General features: G+C 43.1%; 1 protein-coding gene across 1 annotated transcript in view; it reads left to right on the top strand.

Annotated features, from left to right (window-relative positions):
* LOC124622143 (protein SMG5) overlaps positions 1-21,650 on the top strand; it is a 276,199-nt gene that overhangs the window by 59,575 nt on the left and 194,974 nt on the right. The window contains exons 4-5 of the mRNA XM_047147775.1: positions 7,609-7,769; positions 14,418-14,521. Coding sequence (XP_047003731.1) covers positions 7,609-7,769; positions 14,418-14,521 — 265 coding nt within the window. The remainder of the gene's footprint in view (positions 1-7,608; positions 7,770-14,417; positions 14,522-21,650) is intronic.

The following is a 21,650-nucleotide window of genomic DNA, read 5'->3' on the forward strand; positions in this document are numbered from 1 at the left end:
CCGGATTGCTGGATACAATTTCATTTTCAACCATTTGTGCAGCCATACCATCATTTGACATTGATGTCCTACCATAAATCCAGAATTATTTGAAAATTCCTCTGCTTGCATACGTAAAACTTCTTGCAATTCTTCCCTGTAGGATTTGGACAAATTACTAAATTTCTTGAATTTTTGACTTGCTCCCGAATTTCTTCTGTGACCACAGCATCCTTCGTGTAAACTGCCGTTTCGGTTCCATCGTCTAAGTTGTTCTTGATAATACTAATTCCTGACACTATGGAAGGTTCTTCTTCTTCTTCTTCTCTGAAAAAATTAACCTCCAATTCGTCATTGTTATCACAGATGTTTAAGCATCCTCTTCCAAAAAGAATGTCCATCTTCATTTGGTCAACCAGTCATTACCAAAAATCCAGTCCACACTTAGAGTCAGTAATCAGTACAGTCACATCAAAGTACCTTTCTAAAAATCTTGCACCTAATGTGCACCTGCCTAATAGCAGTATAATTTTTATGATCAGTTGCTGTCACTAAATGCACATTGTTTACAGGATATAGTGGTATCTCTGCTGTTTCACAAAGCTGTAAGTATAAATCGAGGGATACAGCTGTAGCTGCACAAAGAGGCGGCTATTCAGCAGGCATTCATACATATACATCACTGTCTCGGTATGTTCTTTGATATCATTATGGCATATAGCCCTACATGGAGACACAGTATTCTCGTGCAACTCCATCAATGAGGCTTTTAGCCATCTCCTCATTTTCATTTTGTCCTTCCTGTCCAAGCGCTTTTTTTATGTCCCGTGTTGATGATGTGCTGTTGGATCGTTTTTAGCAGGACAATCATATTCCTCAGGGCAATCTTTTAATTGTTACCCTCTTTGCCATAATCATAAACAGTATCACAGGTATGGTAAGGAGACTTATACAATCCTCCTTATTTGTGGATGATTTTGCTGTTTTCTGTTCCTCCTCCATTGTTGCAACTACGGAGGTTAGAAGAGTGGGCTGCAAAGATGGGTTTTCAATTTTCTGCAGATAAATGTGTGTTTTTCTTTTTCTTTCTTTCTTTCTTTCTTTCTTCATTTGGATCATCTTAAGGACCACACACCAATTTCAGTGCTTCCTTCTTTGTTGTTCTTTCTTTTTCCTCCAGTATTCTTTCATCTTTTCACTATGTGTCCTTTTTCTCTCCTCAGACCATTTTGACCCAGTCTTCTTCTCCCTCGTACCTTGGAATCCTTCCAGTTTTAACACTTTCCTCTTGAAAATCTTTCTTTCTGTTGCATCTTTTTCACTTATGTCATTTTTTTCCAAATCTTTCCTAACGTCTTGAATCCAAGCTATTGTCCCAAAGATATTTAAAAATCTGTTTAGTTAACCTGTTGCTGTTCATTCTGTACAAGTGTCAAAAAAATGGTAGTCACTTCTTTCGTAATGTTTCATTTATGTTTTTTATGTTGCGATAAACTTCTTCATTGCTTCTCAATTTCCATACCTCTGTATTTTTTGGTGGCCCATGTATGTTTCGGATGATTTCTCATTCTAGGACTTCAAGTTTCAGTACCTTGTGTTTTTATTTTAGTCATTCTCATTCTTTTTTGCTTTACCTGACTTGCATATGAGGTAATCCAGTCTACATTTCAAAAGCTCAGTGATGTTCATGGGCCTCATTTTTGGCTCCAAACTGTCCTGGTTGTCACACCTGAGAGACCTGAAAACCAGAACCCAGGAAATGTCATAAAGTGCCTTAGCCACAGGTTTTGGGGAGCAGATAGGCCGCAGCTGCTCCAGTTTTATATGGCTTTTGTGCATTCACGGCTAGACTATGTATATATACAAGTCACCGAGGCCTTGTTAGCTGAAGATTTTTGACACTATAAGTAAGTTCCTCTCAGCACCAACTTCACCTGCATGCCATACTGTTGCTGTTGTTCGGAATGCCTTTTCAACAGTCGTCCACAACCAATAAAGTGTGTGTGTGTGTGTGTGTGTGTGTGTGTGTGTGTGTGTGTGTTTTAACTGCCTACCACCATGGTTATTGCAGAGGTCCAAAGTAATTTTAGGTTAGGTGCAGTACAGAAGGGATTTCACTACTGCGTATCTTTTTAACACATTATTTTATGACATTTTAAATGAGCACTGCTACTTTACACTGCTGTCTTTACGGATGGGTCAAAACAGGAGGACATCATTGGTTGCTCTGTTGTTGTGCCTGATTGTGTCCTCATAACCTGACTGCCTCTAGAGTTTACTGCCTTCAACATGGAGTTATGTGCAATCTTGCAGTCACTAGAGCAGATGACCTCCGCTTCAAGTGCTAAATTTCTTTTCTGTTCCAATTCTCTGAGTGCCCTTCAATCTCTACAACACATACCTAGCAGATAAAATAGTCCAGAATATCCAGGACACCCTCTTCCAACTATAAAGGTTGGAGAAGGTGTCATCTATCTGCTGAGTACCAGGGCACGTGGGTATTGTGGGGAACAAAATGGCAGATGTAGCAGTAAAGGAAGTGTGTCATGTTCCTCAGTTATTTTGGTGTGCCACCCCTCTGCATATTATCTTCTTGCTGTTGAGATAAAGAGTCATGCATCAACGGGAAGATGAGTGGCTGGAAATGACAGGTAATAAGCTGCACATAGTACAGCCCATTAAGTGGTTGTATCGTGCCTCCACTCAGCCGCAAAGGCAGGTTGCGGTTGTTCTTACTAATCTTCACATGGGCCACAATCCTCTTGACGCATGGTTTCTTGCTCTGGTGCGATGACCCTTCAATGTGTGGCGCTTGTGGTGTACAGATCACTGTGTGTCGTATTTTACTAGACTGTTTTATTTTCGGAACAGAGGCCAGTGGCAGATTTGCTGGCAGATCTGCCCTCTGTTTTAAGTGACATTCAAACAAATGTGGTGAACCTTTTAAGGTTTTATGATTTGTCTAACTTGTTTCCAAAATTTTAGGGAGATGTTCCTAATGTGTTAATAGTTGACTGGCTCACCCACATTTTTTGTAAGTGGTCAGCCAGTCACATATCCCTATGCCATTGGTTTAGCTCCTCTGTCATTTTCCTGCTGTTTTCTTCCCAGTTTTAGTACCTTTCACTATTTTCCTTTGTTTTACAGCATATGATTTGGAGTGATTGTGTGGATCAATGCGTGTTTGATAGGAATGAGTGAGTGGGTGAGTGAAAATGCCAGTGCTATTAACCCCTTTTATCCATATTTGTATTTTTTAATATCTGTAAGCATGCTGATAACCTTGCCATTGAGTGTCCTTACTATCCAAAAACAAGCACATATGTAGCTGTGCATATCTTCACCCAGTGTTACAGAGATGCTTCAGGAACTCAAATGGGAATCCCTGGAGGGAAGGTGACTTCCTTTTCAAGAAATATTTTTGAGAGAATTTAGAGAACCAGCATTTGAAGCTGACTTTAAATGATTCTATGCCCGCCAACATACATTTTGTGTAAGGACTGTGAAGAAAAGATATGAGAAATTAGGGCTCATATGGAGGCATATAGATAGTAATTTTTTCCTTGCTCTATTTGTGAGTGGTACAGGAAGGAAAATGACTAATAGTGGCACTTGGTACCCTCCACCACGCATCATATGAAGGCTTGCAGAGTATATAGATGTCAAATCACTTTAGGAATCTGGGACTACTAAGTTCAGTCACTGAAATAAATACATCATCTGTAGTTTGTACATCTTCTGTTAGTAGTTCAGCTTTGATATATCTCATTTAGTCATTTGAATTTGCAGAGATGACCCATTAAATTGTTCACATGTTTCTGGAGCAGGTCTCAACCAAAAGTAAATTTAATTTACCAGTGTTTGCTCGTTTTGTCGGTGTCTCTCAATCAGTATCTCAGAGCAACGAATGATCCCGAAATTTTCTGTCTTCGATTACATGTCGGCTTTATCTTTCAAATCATTTTTCCGCCTCTTTGTCAGTTGAAGAACAATTATCATTGAGCATGTAATTCCATGAGTGTTCATCCCTTCGTATGTTATTGTATCGAATTCGATAGTCTTTTGTTGAGTCCACAATGGGCACCCCCAGTTATCTTGCTATGTTGCATTGCATCACTGAAAATGTTGATTGCAACATGTTGTGCCTTGATCTGATTCACTCGATATTCCTTCATTGTCAGTCTCTTTCAAACGATCAGCAACTCGTAAGAGCTTGTCAGAATCGTTGAACATTCACGAAACTAACTGTCTTCTTATTTTCCATTGGTAATAAAAACATACATACATATCGGCAATCATGGACCCTGAAGACCATGTGCTGGCTTTACATTGTTCCTCCAGTAGACGAAGACGCTTCTTCAGTTCATGCTTACATTGCTTCCCTGGTCTTCCAATTGGACATGTTCCATCAGATTTTCACATAAGCACAGCTTTGGTCCGGCATGTCTCTGGCTTCCTGCCAATGTGCACAGCCAGGCTTATGCTCTGCGCTTTCATTTTCTGCACGATGTTAAATTTTTTCGTTTGATCAAACAGGTTCGGGGTTCTTTCTATGCCTCCAGGTGTTTTCTCTTTGTAGATTGATCGAAACATATTTCTCATGATTTTCCATTCAAAGACCAACATGTTCTCTTCATCTTTTTTTTTCATGGTGCGTAAGGTTTCTGATCCATATAAAAATACCAGCACTATCACTGCATTATAAGCTTTAAGTTTGGTCTTAACTGATAGATTTTTTGATGACATTATCTGCTTCAGATTAAGTTTTAGACGCATTAACAATACATTGATTAATTTCTTGTTTCAAGTTATTGTGCCTTTTGAACCAGGTGCCAAGGTATTTAAAAAATTTGACTCTGTCTATGTTCCATATTCCAGCCTGTATGGGGCATTATTAGGGTCTTTTCTGGATACTTATACCATTTCAGTCTTCTCCATACTAATCCTCAGTCCTGTCTCATTGGCATTCCTTACTAAGTCGTCTATGATTTCTGCCATCTTTCCTTTGACTCCACGGTTTCTTCTGCATATCCCAATAACTGTGTTCTTCCCTTTAGCTTCACCCCTCTGTGTTCTCCTTTGATTTCCGAAATTACTTTCTCCAGGATGAAAATGAAAAGCAACGTTGCAATGGTATCATCTTGTCTCACACTTGTCTGGTGTTGAATTTCTTGGGTAGCTCTCCCTGGTGTTGCTGCACCTTGGCTTTTGTCTTGGCTGAACACATCTTCACCTATTTAATTAGCTTCCTTGGTATTCGAAGCACCCTCAGGATGAAACATGTACTCGGTCTGTGTATACTATCGTGTTTGAGAAATCTAGAAATGTTTTCAGGAACTGAAGGGTGAATTCCACAGCAAATGCTCCATCAAAATTATAATCAGATCATCATTGCTGATAGGTCCATTCAGATACTAATTCATTCCCAGTGTTTTTGAAGAACATTATGCATTGACCCTTTGTTACATGGCAGTTGTGCATTGAAAATAATTTCTCTTTGAAGCACTGTTGTTTCTCTCACAACCGATACTTGCTGAGAAACCTATTTTTGAAGTCTGCAAATTTAGTATGTTAATCAGATGCACGGTTTCCTGTACTCGTGTTTTACACCAAACTGACTCATTCTCAATTCGTGCAAAAGCAGCTATAAAATGTTTCATGAAGTGAACTGTTTGTAATTTTTGTGTGGGTCAAACTCCTTAAACTGTCCTTGACCAAACAAATAATCGACAATAATACTTGTGCAACAACTCGTGCCACGATTTTCTTGCACGAGCGTTTGTATTATCTGTCAGATTAAGTTCGTATCAGCAAGCTTGTTACAAATTTTTATGTTCTTTATTGGTTCTCCCAGTTCGTGTACTTTTGATTCCATATTGGAGTTCTGTGCTTGCATACCTGATACTGCTTTAATAACTGACTTTTTATTTTGTTCACGTGTATTTTTAATATGAACTACCACATTATTCATTGCTGCACTGTCCAGTAAAGCTTGTTTATGGTTTCTTGTTGAGAGTTTATCTGAGCCACTATATTAGTTGCATGTTCTTCTCTCTGTTGACAATTTGTCTTAATCTTGCGCATGAATTCGGATGGTCTCATGTCGAGTGATTCACTGCATTCTTTTGTAAATTTCATTTCGAATATCTACTACCTTTTGATCCAATCTATTTTCGATTTTTGACTGTGATCATTGAGTTTTTTGTTCTAATCTGGATCCGGTTTTTGACTACGCTCATCAAGTTTTTTGTTCAAACCATCATTATCATCATCTAGTTTTTTTGAACAAACTTGAATTGGTATTTTATGTTAAAATTGCATTAACACATCCTCCCTTTGTACATTATCAACACAGCTGTCACTGCCTCTTGCGACTCATTGTCGACATTCAAATTTGAACCTTCATTTTCAGTTGTGTCTACACTTCGAATTACGTTAACTAGCCCTGCTTCATTAACTACTTCCATTCAACACTATCCTGATTAACACTGTCATCTCTGTTAATGACATCACCATTTCTGATTAGACTCGCTATCGTTATTCAAATGCGTATACTGCACAGGCAATTTATAATCAAGGAACCAATTCATCTGTATTTTTTTTCCTATCCAAAGTTGTTTGGAAAAATGAGATACCACTGAAAATTCTAAATTCATATGTTGATGCTGGCAATGGAGTTTCAGGTCTGAAGATTGTTACAGGATGCGATGTCACAGGTCTCCGTATATATAACACGACCTGTAGGCGTGCAGTTGTAATGATGTCGCACCTCCCTCCACTCCTAGGAGCTAATGTGGTGTTTTTTTTCCCCTGCTAACTTTTAGGGAGCAGACAGTGATGGGATTGATTGAAAACCATTCCTCATTTCAAACATTTTTAAATAGATTTCACTTTAATAACATCCCACAATGTAATGGTAATTGCTTCACACTGACTGTTAGAGCACAGTGTGTATAATTACACCAAAAACATACTTAATGAGCATGTAAGATGATGGTACACACGCACACACACACACACACACACACACACACACACACACACACACACACACGCACACACAATCTTTACTGAACTGCTAGTCTACCACACCCAAGTGTGTGCCCCCGAACAACAACAGTTACTCATATCAGAATGCATTGTCAAGGGGCAACAGTTACTCTAAAATTCTGGACTTGACTTAAACAGCAGTAGCTGCAGTAACATTGTATTTAATCTTTGATGAAGCTAATCGATAAACTTACGACATACGTCCCAAAAAATAGCAAATATATTGACTTCTGGTAGGAGGATACAGGATCCTCATAGGCCTATCCTTCAGAGTATGTGTAAGACATGTTCAGCTGCTTTATATATTATAGCGATTATTATTTTATTGATGTAACAGGTTTTCATCTTAAAACTGTGTATGATTTGATTGTGTTTTTGCACAAACCATGCACAATGTGGTTTGATTGTAGATATTAAAATGCAGAAGACTAACTCTTCTTGGCTATTCCGTTGAAAGATTTTTTAATCATTTTACCCACATAATGCGCGTGTGTGTGTGTGTGTGTGTGTGTGTGTGTGTGTGTGTGTGTTTGGAACAAGAGACTCTGCATTGTCAGCATAGTTTTATTTTTGCTCCAGGTACAATGTCACCACCTCCTGAAATCACAGCAGAAGCGAAAGAGTGGGCGAGACAGGCGGCACACCGCTGCCTCGTGTACTTGGGAGATCTGAGTAGGTACAGTACCGAGCTGGAGCCTTGGCATTTGCATTTGGAACTTCCGTCAAGATATTATCTGCAGGTATAACTAATGGAAATATTTTTAAAAATCATATTATTTATCAAATTTAAGATTCAAGTAAAAGTTCTCGTGTGAAGCAGATTGCTCTGTTCACACACATCATCTTCCAAACAAATTGGATTCCTGTGACAAAACAGAGGCATGGGGTTTAGGAAACAGAACTTTTGGGTATAAAGTAGGGAAGGCCTCTAGGTCATAGGAGACACAGCGCGATGGTGTGGGAGAGAAATTAGTAATGAAATTCTAACAAGAGGGGAGATTTGGAAAGAGGGTGTGCTGTACACTGTAAATATGTTTGGACACCAATATACGAGGGTTGCCCAGAAAGTAATGCACTGCACTTTTTTCCTTCAACAGTTCTTTATTGAACATAATGAGAATTACACACGCAAGAGAATGGTGTTTTATGTACGCACCCTATTTTTGCATATAATCTCCATCTCGTTCTGTGGCCTTCCTACAGCACGAAACGAGGGCGTGTATGCCCTGTTGGTATCAATCCTTGTCCTGGTGCTTGACTTTGTGAATCATCTCCTCATTGTCCTTAAAATGTCTTCCACAAATGGCACTTTTAATGGCCCAAACAAGTGGAAGTCTGAGAGGGCTAGGTCAGGTGTGTCATGTATGACAACCGAGGTAGGTCTCGCCAATCACCGCAAATTGTGAAACTCCACCAAACTGCCTTCTGATGACCTCACCCTCCGTGCCCAATGACTAACTGTACTTCTGTCGACAACACATGGGTTTGCAACTTCTCCCCCCGGAATCTTTATAGAACACCTGATGTGAGTTAAACATCATAGATTCTTATGTGCCTAAGAAAACTAGGGTGCACAATATGCTTAGCTTTGTTCCTGACAATCTAGTAGAAATCAAAAATGTATAGCTAGTATCTCCAGGTTCAAAGTAGCAGCTCTGAATAAATTTGACATAATGAATTTTGTCAAACTAATTGAAGCAAATTGAGAAAAGGGAGTCAGTTTCAGTGCTGCTTTTGGCTCCACTTACGTTTTATATGCATTAAAAGTTTAGAAATGGGTGTTAGCATTGCACAGTACTTTGGTACATAGTGAAATTGCGAAACACATCTTTCTCATAACACATCTAACAAGCAACTCCCTTCTCAGTTTGTCTGTGCTGACTGTGTCATACCTTTCCAATGCACTCTCAGTGTTTACACAGATTTATTTATGAAGGTTATTTATAATTGTTCAGTTGTATATTTAATATTTAACAGATGTTGCTAAATTTAACTTAATGTGCCCACTTCTGTATGATTTATGTAATACAGTTTAGTATTGGGTGGAATAATGGAATAACAACAATATGGAAAGGTTACATTGCTACTCGGCACATAAAAGGATATTGAGTCACAGATAGGCACAATGAAAAAGAATACTAGGAAAATAAGCTTTTGAACAAAGTCCTTCTTCCAAAATAAAAATCACATAAGCACATCTCTCGCAAATACGGCAACTGTCCCAGGACTGCTTATAACTGCAATACATCATGGTGAGAGAGATTTCAAAATCAGATACTGGATTCTGTGATGATAGTGTTAGAAAGTTGTCTGAGGCTGAAGATAAAGTGATAATGAAAACTACGAGTGATACAGTAAAACCCACTTTTTACACTTTTCAGAGGACTGATCCAAAAAAGTGTAAAATGCAGGAAAGTGTAAAACACAGAAAGCATAGGAAACGCAACAAACTGAAATAAGTAAATTACTCTTTATTGTCATTTTCTTTACATTGTTCAAAATATGAAAATAAAACAATTTAAATTTTCCTATTTAGAAAAATCTTAAATAGTTTATTGTGTATGTGTCTTTCTAACAGCTGTTAGCTATAGTTGTCTCTCCACAGTATACAAAGCATCAGTCACAAAGGCAGTGGCCAAGTGCTGACGCATGCAAATGTCCATGTGGGTTACCCTCGTCATTCTGAGCATATCCAATTGTGTAAATAAAACACAGAAGCAAAAGTCTTTCATGAAAACACATTAAAAAGATATACATGCTTTAATATGAGACTAATTATTCATAACCATTATGAAATTATGGAAAATAAAACTTGAAACACAGTACTGGTTAAAACATTGAAGCTGGCAGTCTTCGTAAACAGAGAACAATAGGCATGAAATCTACAGCTTGCTGCCAACAAGGAGGTCACTTGGTCAAGGGATCTCTTGCCTGAAAAAGAGTGCAGAAATTGTAATTATGCTGCGGAGCATCTTAAGGGGGAATGTTTAATGCCTGACATCAGGTCGTATCAACCCAAGACTGCAAACCTAGTACGGATTACTATATTTCACGTGGAAGTAACAAATGATTCATGAAAGCCCATTATAGAGGTGGCCATCTTCAAAATCAGTCTTTATTTCCATAAACGACTGTAAAAATAAATTAAAATTGTTGGAGTACAATGCAATGAGCAGAAGGAAGGTTGTTGCTAGAGTCATTATCATCAGCTCGTGATCATTCTTAAGACAGTGACTCAGCATACTTCCCCACCCTTCTAAACACTGCAAACCTGTAGCACAGGTGACCATACCCCAACATGCTGAAATGAAAATCTTTCTAATTGTGCTAGTGCCATGTTACACGATCAATAACTTCGCCAAGGCTGACATTGAGCAGGAATACGATTTTCAGAAATCTGCATAAAAATCAATGTTAAAGGTCATGATACAATCAGAGAAGACTTAAAATGCAGGAAACATTGTAACACAGAATTGTTACTGATGGAAAAGCATTGTATTGAGAAAATAGGGCTTCTGTTGGCACCAACCAAAATGAACATAAAAAGTCTGCTAATGTAAAATGTGGGGACATAAAAACGGGGTTGTACTGCAGTTCAGTTGATGAGGAAAAAACTTGGCTAAAAAGGGTAATCACGGAAGATAGACTGACAGCGGTAGCTCTAAGAAAGGCAACTGCAAAGATACTGTGGGTAACAGAAGAAAACTTCGATTTATCAACAAAAGAAGGAAATACAAAAATGTTCAAGAAAGCAAAAGAATACAGCAGTATAACTCACTTAGAAATGAAATCAGTTGCTTAAGGAAGCTAATTAAAGTGAAATGGCTTCAGGAAGAACATGAAGAAGGGCAGTTATAGTCTACAGGAAATTCATAACAACAATTGGATAATGTAAAAAAAAAAGTCATGAAGAGACAGGAGATTATGGTTTCCCCTACAGTCCTTTCCATGTACAGGGGCATAGAGCAACATTCTGTTATTGCGCCCTACGTCCTGCAGGATGCAGAAAGGCTTGTCGGACAAGAATGACGTCCGTGGAAGAATCGGGAGGGGCTGGCAGGCTTGACCAATCCCATGTCAGCCCCCTCAGGGGTGTACAGCTGGAGGAAACAAGCATGGTGATGGCACCTGGGTCATGACAAAGTAGAGGAGGGCACCAGAGGGCACTCAGTTTCCACCATTGGCCCGAGAAGATGAAAGCATCCCAGGTGGAGGTGCTGCTTGGGAAGATCTGGTGGCACTTCCTGCTGTGGCTCCTCTGTTGTGTGGTCCTCAATGGATGGCCTAGAAAAGGAGAACGATGAGTACTCAGCTGCGTATGACATGCTGGAGTATGAAGAAGGGAGAAAGGAAAGCTCTGGAGGTGGAGAGGAGAAAAAAGGGAGCCAGGGAAGTTGGATGTCGTTGTTGTGTGGAGCGTCTAGAAACGTGACAGGTGACGGAGATGGTTGGCCGCATCACCACAGGCGATGGCAAAAATCTGGCGAGTGCCTTTATAGTTGTCTCCACACTGGTGGAATGGCAGTTAACAGTGTAGGGAAACCTGGAGTAGTCGTCGAGGACTGTCAACAGGTGGTGTCCAGAAGGGGGCCATTGAAGTTGAGATGAATTCCGTCCTAAACTGCAAAGGCACCAGCCAGGGTGAGAGAGACTGGTTGGGTGCAGCTTGCTGCATTGCACATTTGTGACAGTTCCGTATGAGGTGCTTGATCTGCCTGTCAATTCTGGGCCAGTAGACATAGCACCTGGTGAGCATATTGGTACAAAAGACATAGTTTCTGTGGTGCAGGATACACAGGATATCCGATCGAAGAGGTTCTGATAGAACCACCCATGTAGAGTTCTGGTATGTTTGTAACACAGTGACACCATCCACAATAATTAGCCTGTGATGGAATTGAAAAAATAGTGCTGTAGTGATTAGAGTTCCAACCAAGTATCCAATTCGACCATCCCTCCAGGTTGTAGTGATGTATGTACTGAAATATTGTGTCCTTGCCCATGGCACCTCTGGTGTGGGCTCTGGTGATGCAAAAGTGGTCCGTGGCTTGCTTGACGTCATCGTGTAGGTGGAAACAAAGGATCTCATATCGATTGTATGCCAGATAGGAGTCCATGAGTATCAGGGTATCAACGTTTGTATGCTGAGTAGCATTTTGGAAATGTATCTGCCGACAGAAAGAGCCCATCACTGGAGATGGTGGGCCATTCAATTGAGCATCTTAATCGCTGGGCTGAAGAGTGATGTCAAAGGCTAGTGATCAGTGATTAAATCTAACTTGGCTCTGTAGAGAACAATGTCAAATGTTGTTAATTTCAAAAATGACCACGAGAACTTTGTTTTCGATGTGGGGCTACTTTTCTGGGCAGTGTTGAGTATTTTGGATGCATAAGCATTTGGCTGTTCAGATCCATCAGTGTTACACTGCATTAAGACAGTGCCAAAGCCCCATTCAGATGTGTAGGCAGCCACCATAAACTGCTTTCCCTGATGGAAAGTGGTGAAGCAAAGTGCAGAGAGTGAGCTGTGAGGCCTGTTTGAGGGTCTGGAAAGCCCATTTTCAATCTCCCAGCCAAGAAAATGAGATGCCTTCTTTTTGATGATTGTCCATTGGGTAAGCAGTCTTAGCAGCATCAGGAATGAACTTACTACAGTAAATGATTTTGCCAAAGTAAGATTGTAGCTTCTTCTAGTTGGACCCCTTTAGCAGGTATTTGGTCAGAGACAAGGTTCACTGAATCATCAATGACAAACCCAGAAGCGGAAAAGGCGTCTAAGCCGAAAAGATGTGCTGTGTTTGTGCTGTGTACCTCCAGGAAGATGAAATGCTGCACAACATTCTTGTAAGCCGCCTCAGTAGTAAATTAACCATTGATTGTAATTTTCTGCTTGTTATGCCACTGGGCAGCGAGCAGTTGGTTCGAACGACAATGCGCCTAGCTTGAGGTATGTAGGAAAGTTCAAGAGGGAAACTGATATTTCATTATCTATTTGTAGTTGAATGTCTCTGTTGCACATTGCAAGTGTAATGTAATGGACACTTTCTCTGATGCCACCATTACATTTTGAAAATCTAAGAGGATGGCATTAATATCCAAGTGATCATGTTGAGGCGAGTACTGGATCTAGGGGGGGTCAACATACGGAAGTGAGATGTCCGTCTCTATTGCAAGTGATGCACTGTGCCCACCTGTCTGGGCAGCCATCCCATCCCCTAACAGAAAGTGGTTCCATACATAGAGAATAGTTTGGGCACAGTACTGCAACTGAAGACAAAAGGGATTGAGTGTCTAGCAGCAACCATGTAAATAGATGGCTCTAGTGAAGTCCGGCGCAGGTGGCACTAGGGAGTGCCTGTGCGGCAGGTTTTCAGTGATACCTCTCACTTATGGCCGAGTCCCTCTGTAAAAGACGTGGAAAAATGGACGAGTTGTAATGGTGACCAGCCAGTGCGGTGGTATCAGTGGCTTTCACTGCCTGCTGAAGGGGGTGGTAGCCCCACATGTTACTGCAGGTGTGCTCCAAAGAAGCATAATAGTACTTCTAATGTTTGCAATTTACGTAAACAATTAAGCAGATAGGATCAGCAGCCCTAAAAGGCTGTTCCATGACATTGCTGTTTGTACAGTAAACTGTTGGTATGATTGTAAGAAATTGCGGAAAACATGGGGAAAATTTTCAATTGCTGTAGTGAATGGCAAGTGTCTTTAAATATGATTTAAATGTAAGTTACTGCCTATGATGAGGAGAAAGAACCTGATAGTATCAAGTTACAAGATTACTGGTGAATGTCTTGAGTGAAATCCTGTTGGGCAAATGTGAAGAACCTGTGCTTGAAGAACACTGTGCGACCATTATGCTTCCACCTTCTTAGCTCTCATGTAGGGATCATGGTGATAAAATAAGAGAGATTAGTGTACATACGGAGCCATGTAGATAGTCATTTTTTCCTTGCTCAGTATGCGAATGGAATAGGAAAGAAAATCAATCAGTATAATGTGCTCTGAATGGTGTACTGAACAATGGCTTGCAGAGTATATGTATAGGTACAGACATGGAATAAAGATGGACAGGAAATTCAAAATGGCACAGTGAAAAAATTTAAATAGACCAAGACAGGAAAAGTCACTCAACCACCTTTAAATATCAAACCAACCAGTGAGGAGATGGAAGTAATAATCTGTGTAGCAGTTGAAGTTGCTCTTTGTTACAATACATTATCTAAATGTCTCTCTCACTTACACTTAGATATTATACGATCTCATTTTGAAGGTTCAGTTCCCTACTTCAACATTGCACAGATTTTCCCATTTTGTTTTGTGTGTTTATAATGGTTCTTTCATATATTTCAATTAACTCAATTATAAGATAAATTTTAATTGTTTAGGCTTTAATGGTACTACCTGGAAATGGAATGCCTCACAATCAACTAGGAACTGTGGCAGGCACCAGGAACTACTGTGTTGATGCTGCTTACCACTACATGCGTAGGTGAGTATACACACATAAGAACTGAACCAATCTGATGTCCCCCTGTGGGTCCGGGGATTAGAATAGGCCCGAGGTATTCCTGCCTGTCGTAGGAGGCGACTAAAAGGAGTCTCACACATTTTGGCTTTTATGTGATGGTCTCCTGTAGAGTTTGACGTCCATTTTTCAAAATTTTCCCGAGGAGCAAGCCAATTGGGGAAGGGCGCCTTACATGGTGCATAGTGCCCATCACGCGCTGATACCTCTCGCATCCTTCGTCGACGTGGGTCTGCTTTTCCGCTCATTCTCCAGCTGTTGGGCAAGGTCACCCTCCTGGGTGCATTTTCCTCCATCTTCTTTCAGTATCGCTTTCTGCGCTGTCGACGATAATGGACTTCTTAGCTCGTTTGCACCTGATATCTAGCATGATAATCAGTCCGTTGTCGTGGGGCTGCCATGTACCCTGTTGGTTGTAGCCTCCTGACCACACAGGGATCGCTCTGCTGATGCCTGCGCCGTTAACTCCCCACGTATGCCAAGGAGTAGATGCCCGTCACCTTGTGGCATCGGGACTCCCGGCAATGGCCATCCTGCCAGGTGGCCTTTGCTGCGGTTGGGTGGCACCCGTGGGGAGGGCCCCTGGTCGGAGTGGGTGGCATCAGGGCCATGAAGCATAGTATGTCATCCCTTGCTGGTGGTCAAACACTAGCTGTGTCTAAGTGGTTAAGGTCCAACTTCAGTGCTAAGAAATACGACCCCAAATCATTCCTCCCGTGGCCACACCATGGGAGGAATGCCAGACTAAAGATGGCAGCGAAGCTTATTCACCCCGGTACCTCGTATGTAGAGTGTTGATGGGGAATATTTCTTGTCAGTGAAACCTCAGTTTTTGTGAAGCATTTAGAGGACAAGTTTGGGGAGGTGGAGGTCTTGTCCAAAATGCGGTCAGGGTCGGTCTTGATCAAAACAGCATCCTCTGCCCAGTCATGTGCACTACTCGCCTGTGGCAAGCTGGGGGATGTTTCTGTTTCCATCACGCCCCGTAAGAGCTTAAATATGGTCCAGGGTATCGTATTTCACAGGGACCTTCTTTTGCAGTCTGACGATGAGCTGCGCGCCAATTTAGAGCGGTGAGATGTCCATTTTGTCTGGTGCATCCACCAGGTTACAAGGGATAATCAGGTTGCCTTCCTCTTGGCCTTCGAGGGTGACACATTACCCGAGAACATCAAGGTGATGGTCTGCCGCTGTGACACAAAGCCATAAATCCCTCCCCTGATGCGGTGCTTAAGTGCTGGACGTTTGGCCATATGTCTTCCCGCTGTACTTCCAGCATCACCTGTCAGGGTTGTGGACATCCTTCACATCCCAATACTCCCTGTGCCCCGCCTCCCATCTGTGTCAACTGTGGAGAGCACCATTCGCCTCACTCACCAGACTGCAAGATTCTCCAGAAAGAAAGAAAAATAATGGCATATAAGACCCTGGACCGACTGACCTACACTGAGGCTAAGAGAAAGTGTGAGAGGCTACATCCTGTGCATATGACGTTAACCTACGCTGCCCCTATGACAACAGTCCTAGCATCTTCCGTTCCACCACATACAGTTGGCTCTCAGAGCCGTCAGATTCCACCTGCCCCCTTGATGGTGGGGGCACTTCCCTCTCTGTTGCTTTTGCACAACCTACCTCAGGAGCAACCCCCCCCCCCCCCCCCCCCTTGCACCCCAACCATCGGGGATGTCAGTCCCCACTTCTTAACTGGAGAAGCATAAGTCTTCTTTGGCTCCTCTTGCAAGGAAGGGATCACTTGGGTCACTCCCTTCCCAGTTTCCTACCAGTGGCAAAGCTGACACTTGCCAGTGGCTGAAGCAACCACAGGTAGCTGGTCGTAGGGCTTCACAGTCCTCCTCAGTCCCTGCGACTGACCCAGTGAAGCCCTCCCAGCCAGACAAACCTAGGGAGCAGCGAGAGAAACCTAAAAAGGAAAAGACGCCCAAGAACCATGGCACTGTGGTAGCATCCACACCACCACTACCTACAAGCTCTGTGTTTGAGGATGAGGTGGAGATTCTGGATCCGCTGAGGACCGAGATCTCACTGGGCCCTCAGACACAATGGATGTAGATCGCACAGGTACTCATCTGGTGGCAGCAGATGACCCTGAGGCATAGACTGCCTCATTGAGTGTTTCATGCCTTCCCAGTCTCATGATCACATAATCCTCCAGAGGAATTGCAGTGGTTTTTTCCACCACCTGCTTGAGCTATGGCAACTGTTACGCTTTACGCCTGCTTTCTACATTGCCCTCTAGGAAACCCGGTTCCCAGTGACGCAGACCCTGCCCTCTGTGGCTATAAGGGATATTACAGGAACCGTAACGATTATAATAGAGTGTCAGTTGGAGTTTGTATATATGTCCTGAACTCAGTATGTGGTGAACCTGTGCCCCTTCAAACCCCTCTTGAAGCTGTGGCTGCAGGATAAGGAGGAGGCAAGAAATAACTGTCTGCAATGTATACTCCTCCAGGTGGTGCAGTACCCCTGAATGTATTGGCTGCATTGATTGATCAACTCCCTAAACCTTTCCTACTTTTGGGAGATTTTAACCCGCATAACCGCTTGTAGGGTGGTGCCATGCTTACTGGCTGAGGTAGGGCAGTCAAAAATTTACTGTCACAACTCGACCTCTGCCTCTTAAGTACAGGTGCCCCCACACATTTCAGTGTGGCACATGGCCCATATTCGGCTATTGATCTCTCGGTTTGCAGTCCTGGCCTTCCCCATCCATCCACTGGAGACGACCTGTGTGGTAATGACCACTTCCTCGTCTTCCTGTCACTCCCCCAGCATCGTGCTCATGGACACCTACCCAGATGGGCTTTAAACAAGGTAGACTGGGAAGTCCTCACCTCTACTGTCAGCACTGAATCTCCTCCACATGGTGCCATCGATATTGTCATTGAGCAGGTCACTATAACGATCACTTCTGTGGCAGAAAATGCGCTCCCTCTTTCTTTAGGGTGCCCCTGGCAAAAGACAATCCCTTGGTGGTCGCCGGAAGTTGCTGAGGCAATTAAAGAGGGTTGGTGAGCTCTACAGCGACATAAGCGGCACCCTTCCCTAGAGCACCTAATAGCTTTAAGTGACTCCGTGCCCGTGTTTGCTAGCTTATAAAACGACGGAAACAGGAGTGTTGGGAGAGGTACGTGTCAACCATTGGGTGCCACAAGTCACATTCCCAAGTCTGGATGAAGAACAGACGTCTTTTTGGGTACCAGAGCCCAACAAGTGTCCCTGGCATTAAGCGTGTTATCTACTGATGCAAACAGAGTTGCCAAGCACTGTGCTGAGCACTATGCTCGAGCCTCTGCATCGAAGAACAACCTCCCAGCCTTTCACACCCTCAAACGGCGGATGAAAAGGAAAGTCCTGTGTTCACTACATGCCACAGTGAAACCTATAATGCCCCATTTACAGAGTGGGAACTCCTCAGTGCCCTTGCACATTGCCCTGACACAGCTTCTGGGCTGGATCGGATCCACAGTCAGGTGATTAAACATCTCTCATCTGTCTATAAGCGATATCTCCTCGTCATCTTCAACTGGATCTGGTGCGATGGCGTCTTTCCATCACAATGGCGGGAGAGCACCATCATACCGGTGCTCAAACTCAGCAAAACCCCCTTGATGTGGATAACTACTGAACCATCAGCCTCACCAACTTTCTTTGTAAGCTGCTGGAACGTATGGTGTGTCAGTGGTTGGGTTGGGTCCTGGAGTCACGTGGCCTACTGGCTCCATGTCAGGGCAGCTTCCGCCTTTGTCGCTCTACCACTGATAATCTTGTGTCCCTCAAGTCTGCCATCTGAACAGCGTTTTCCAGATGCGAACATCTGGTTGCCATCTTTTCTGATATACGTAAGGCATATGACACGACCTGGTGACATCATATCCTTGCCACATTGTATGAGTGGGGTCTCCGGGGCCTGCTCCCGATTTTTATCCAGAATTTCCTGTCACTCCGTACTTTCTGTGTCCAAGTCAGTGCCTCCCATAGTTCCCCCCATATTCAGGAGAATGGCGTTCCACAGGGCTCCGTATTGAGTGTCTCTCTATTTTTAGTGGCTGTTAACAGTCTAGCAGCAGCTGTAAGGCAGTCGGCCTCGCCTTCTCTGTATGCGGATGACTCATGCATTTTGTACTGCTCCTCCAGTACTGGTGTTGCTGAGCGGCACCTGCAGGGAGCCATTCACAAGGCACAGTCATGGGCTCTAGCCCATGGCTTCCAGTTTTAAGCTGTGAAGTCGTGTTTCATGCATTTCTGTCAGCATTGCACAGTTCATCCAGAACAGGAACTTTACCTTAATGATGGATCCTTTTCACAGTAGGAGACATATCGATTCTTAGGACTGGTTTTCGACGCCCGTATGTCTTGGCTTCCTCACCTTCATCAGCTTAAGAGGAAGTGCTGGCAACACCTCAATGCCCTCCGCTGCCTGAGCAACACCAACTGGGGTGCAGATTGCTCTATGCTGCTGCAGCTCTACAGAGCCCATGTTAAATCCCGCCTTGACTATGGGAGTCTGGTTTATGGTTCAGTGGCGCCCTCAGTGTTGTGTTTACTTGACCCACTGCACCACTGTGGCGTACACCAGGAGCTTTTAGAATGAGTCCAGTGACGCTTTTAGAATGAGTCCAGTGACCAGTGTCCTGGTGGAGGCTGAAATCCCTCCATTGAAGGTTAGGCGTGCACAACTACTCGCATTACGTTGCACATGTTCGTAGTTCTCCCAAGTGCGGCGGTTCACCTCCCGCATCAGCAGCCCAGGTCAGGGTTTACAATTGTGGTTCGTGTCCAGTCCCTTTCTGTCTGAACTGGAGTCCTTCCCGTTACCACCTCTCGTCGAGGTCCATTCACATACACCTCCATGGTGTACACCTAGGCCGCAGATTCTTCTGGATCTTTCGCATGGCCCTAAGGACTCCATTAACCCTGTGGCTTTCCGCTATCACTTCCTCTCGATTATCGACATGTACCGGGGTCATGAAGTGGTTTACACCGACGGCTCGATGGCTGAAGGTCACATAGGCTTTGCGTATGTTCATGGAGGACGTACGGAACAGCACTCCTTGCCAGATGGCTGCAGTGTTTTCACTGCAGAGCTGGCGGCCATATCTTGTGCTCTTGAGCACATCTGCTCATGTCCTGGCGAGTCATTTCTCCTGTGTACTGACTCCTTGAGCAGCCTACAAGCTGTCTGCCAGTGCTACCCTCACCATAATTTGATAGCGTCCATTCAGGAGTCCATCTATGCCCTGGAGAGTCCCGCCGTTCCGTGGTGTTTGTGTGGACCCCAGGACACGTCGGAATCCCCGGCAATGAACTTGCTGACTGGCTGGCCAAACAGGCAACACAGAAACCACTTCTGGAGTAAGGCATCTCTGAAGCTGACCTGAGTTCTGTCTTACACCCCAGGGTTTTTTGGCTTTGGAAGACGGAATGGATAACAGTACGCACAACAAACTGTGTGTCATTAAGGAGAGTACGAATGTGTGGAAGTCTTCCATGAGGTCCTCTTGCAGGCAATCAGTTGCCCTCTGCCGACTCTGTATCGGCCATACGTGGCTAACGCATGGTTACCTCCTCCATTATGAGGACCCACCTTGGTGTCACTGTGGCTCACAAATGACGGTAGTCCACCTCTTGCTGGACTGCCCAGTTTTAGCCCCTCTGCGGTGGATTTTTAACTTTCCCAGCACCCTACCTTCGGTGTTGGGCAATAATGCCTCAACAGCAGCTTTAGCTTTACGTTTAATTCGTGAGCGTGGGTTTTATCATTTGATCTAAGTTTTAGCACATGTCCTTTGTCCCTCTGTGTCCTCCACCCTAGTGCTTTTAGGGTGGAGGTTTTAATGTGTTGCAGAGTGGCCGGCTCCTCCTTTTTATTCTCATGGTCAGCCAGCTGTGGTAATATGCTCTCTTGTTTTGATCTCTTCTACATGTTTCTTGCATCTCTCTGTGGTTTTCTCGTCAGATTTTGCCCATTTTAGTGTTTGTTGCCCTTCTGTCATTCTTGCGGTTTTCTCCTTTTTTCCAGCTGTGTTTTGTATGTCTCAGTTATTTTACTCCCACCCTTGTGGAATTATTTTAATCGGAATGAGGGACCAATGACCTAATAGGATGCCCTCCCCCCTCTTTTAAACCAACCAACCAAACAACCTGGTGTTTTCTTTCCACACTGATGGAACCATGTATGTACATTAGGTAAATCTGGAAAAGTGCTGACATTATTTGTATATTTCTCTCTTTAATTTATTAGCAACCAGTTCAGACAGATTAATTCATAGTGTGCAATCATACACTGCCTGACAAAAAAGTAAAACAACCACAAGACATGATCAGATGTCACTGTAACTATATACATGTATGTACCATTGGCAGTTTTGCAAATTATTCTAATTGCAGTTCTCTGTGAGGGATAGAATTGTCACCAGAGTACATTAGTATAGTTCCTGTTGAAAGTTGTTACCAGGCTCGGTAATGTTGAATGATTCTAAGATGACACATACTTGTGTGAGGCAGCATTAACAGGACCTGGCAGAGTTTAAAGGGCATGTCAGTGTGGGGTCTTCATTTGGACAGTTGGTTGAATTTTGCAGTGTCCAGATTTGTGGGGCACTCAGATGCAACAGTGGCTTTATGTTGGACTGCCTTGAGAATGTGAAGGCGGGCATATTCGTTGTCAGGGTTCCAGTTGATCAGATCGACCACCACGAGGGAAGATATATGCTAATGATCACCAACCACCTTCATGTCTGTGCCTATCATCTGAAGTAATGGCCCCCCTGCAGTATTCTTTGTCATTCTGAACTATTGATTAGAGACTAGCAGCTGCTGGACTAGGAAATTACCATTCCACGCATAGGCTGCCATTAATACCACAACACAAACAGCTGTGTTTTTGAGTGATTTTGTGCCTAGAAAGCATGGACAGCTGGTGAATGGCATGGCATTGTGGTCAATTATGAATGGTGGCTCTCCTCTATCCCCAAAGTCCATCTTCGGTCAGTATTGTGGCAACCAGAGGAGAGGTTCCATTCTTCCAATGTTTTGAAAAGGCGCATTGGTGATACTTGCAGGATCGAAG

This window comes from Schistocerca americana, chromosome 7 (genome assembly GCF_021461395.2).
Source record: "Schistocerca americana isolate TAMUIC-IGC-003095 chromosome 7, iqSchAmer2.1, whole genome shotgun sequence".
NCBI lineage: Eukaryota > Metazoa > Arthropoda > Insecta > Orthoptera > Acrididae > Schistocerca > Schistocerca americana.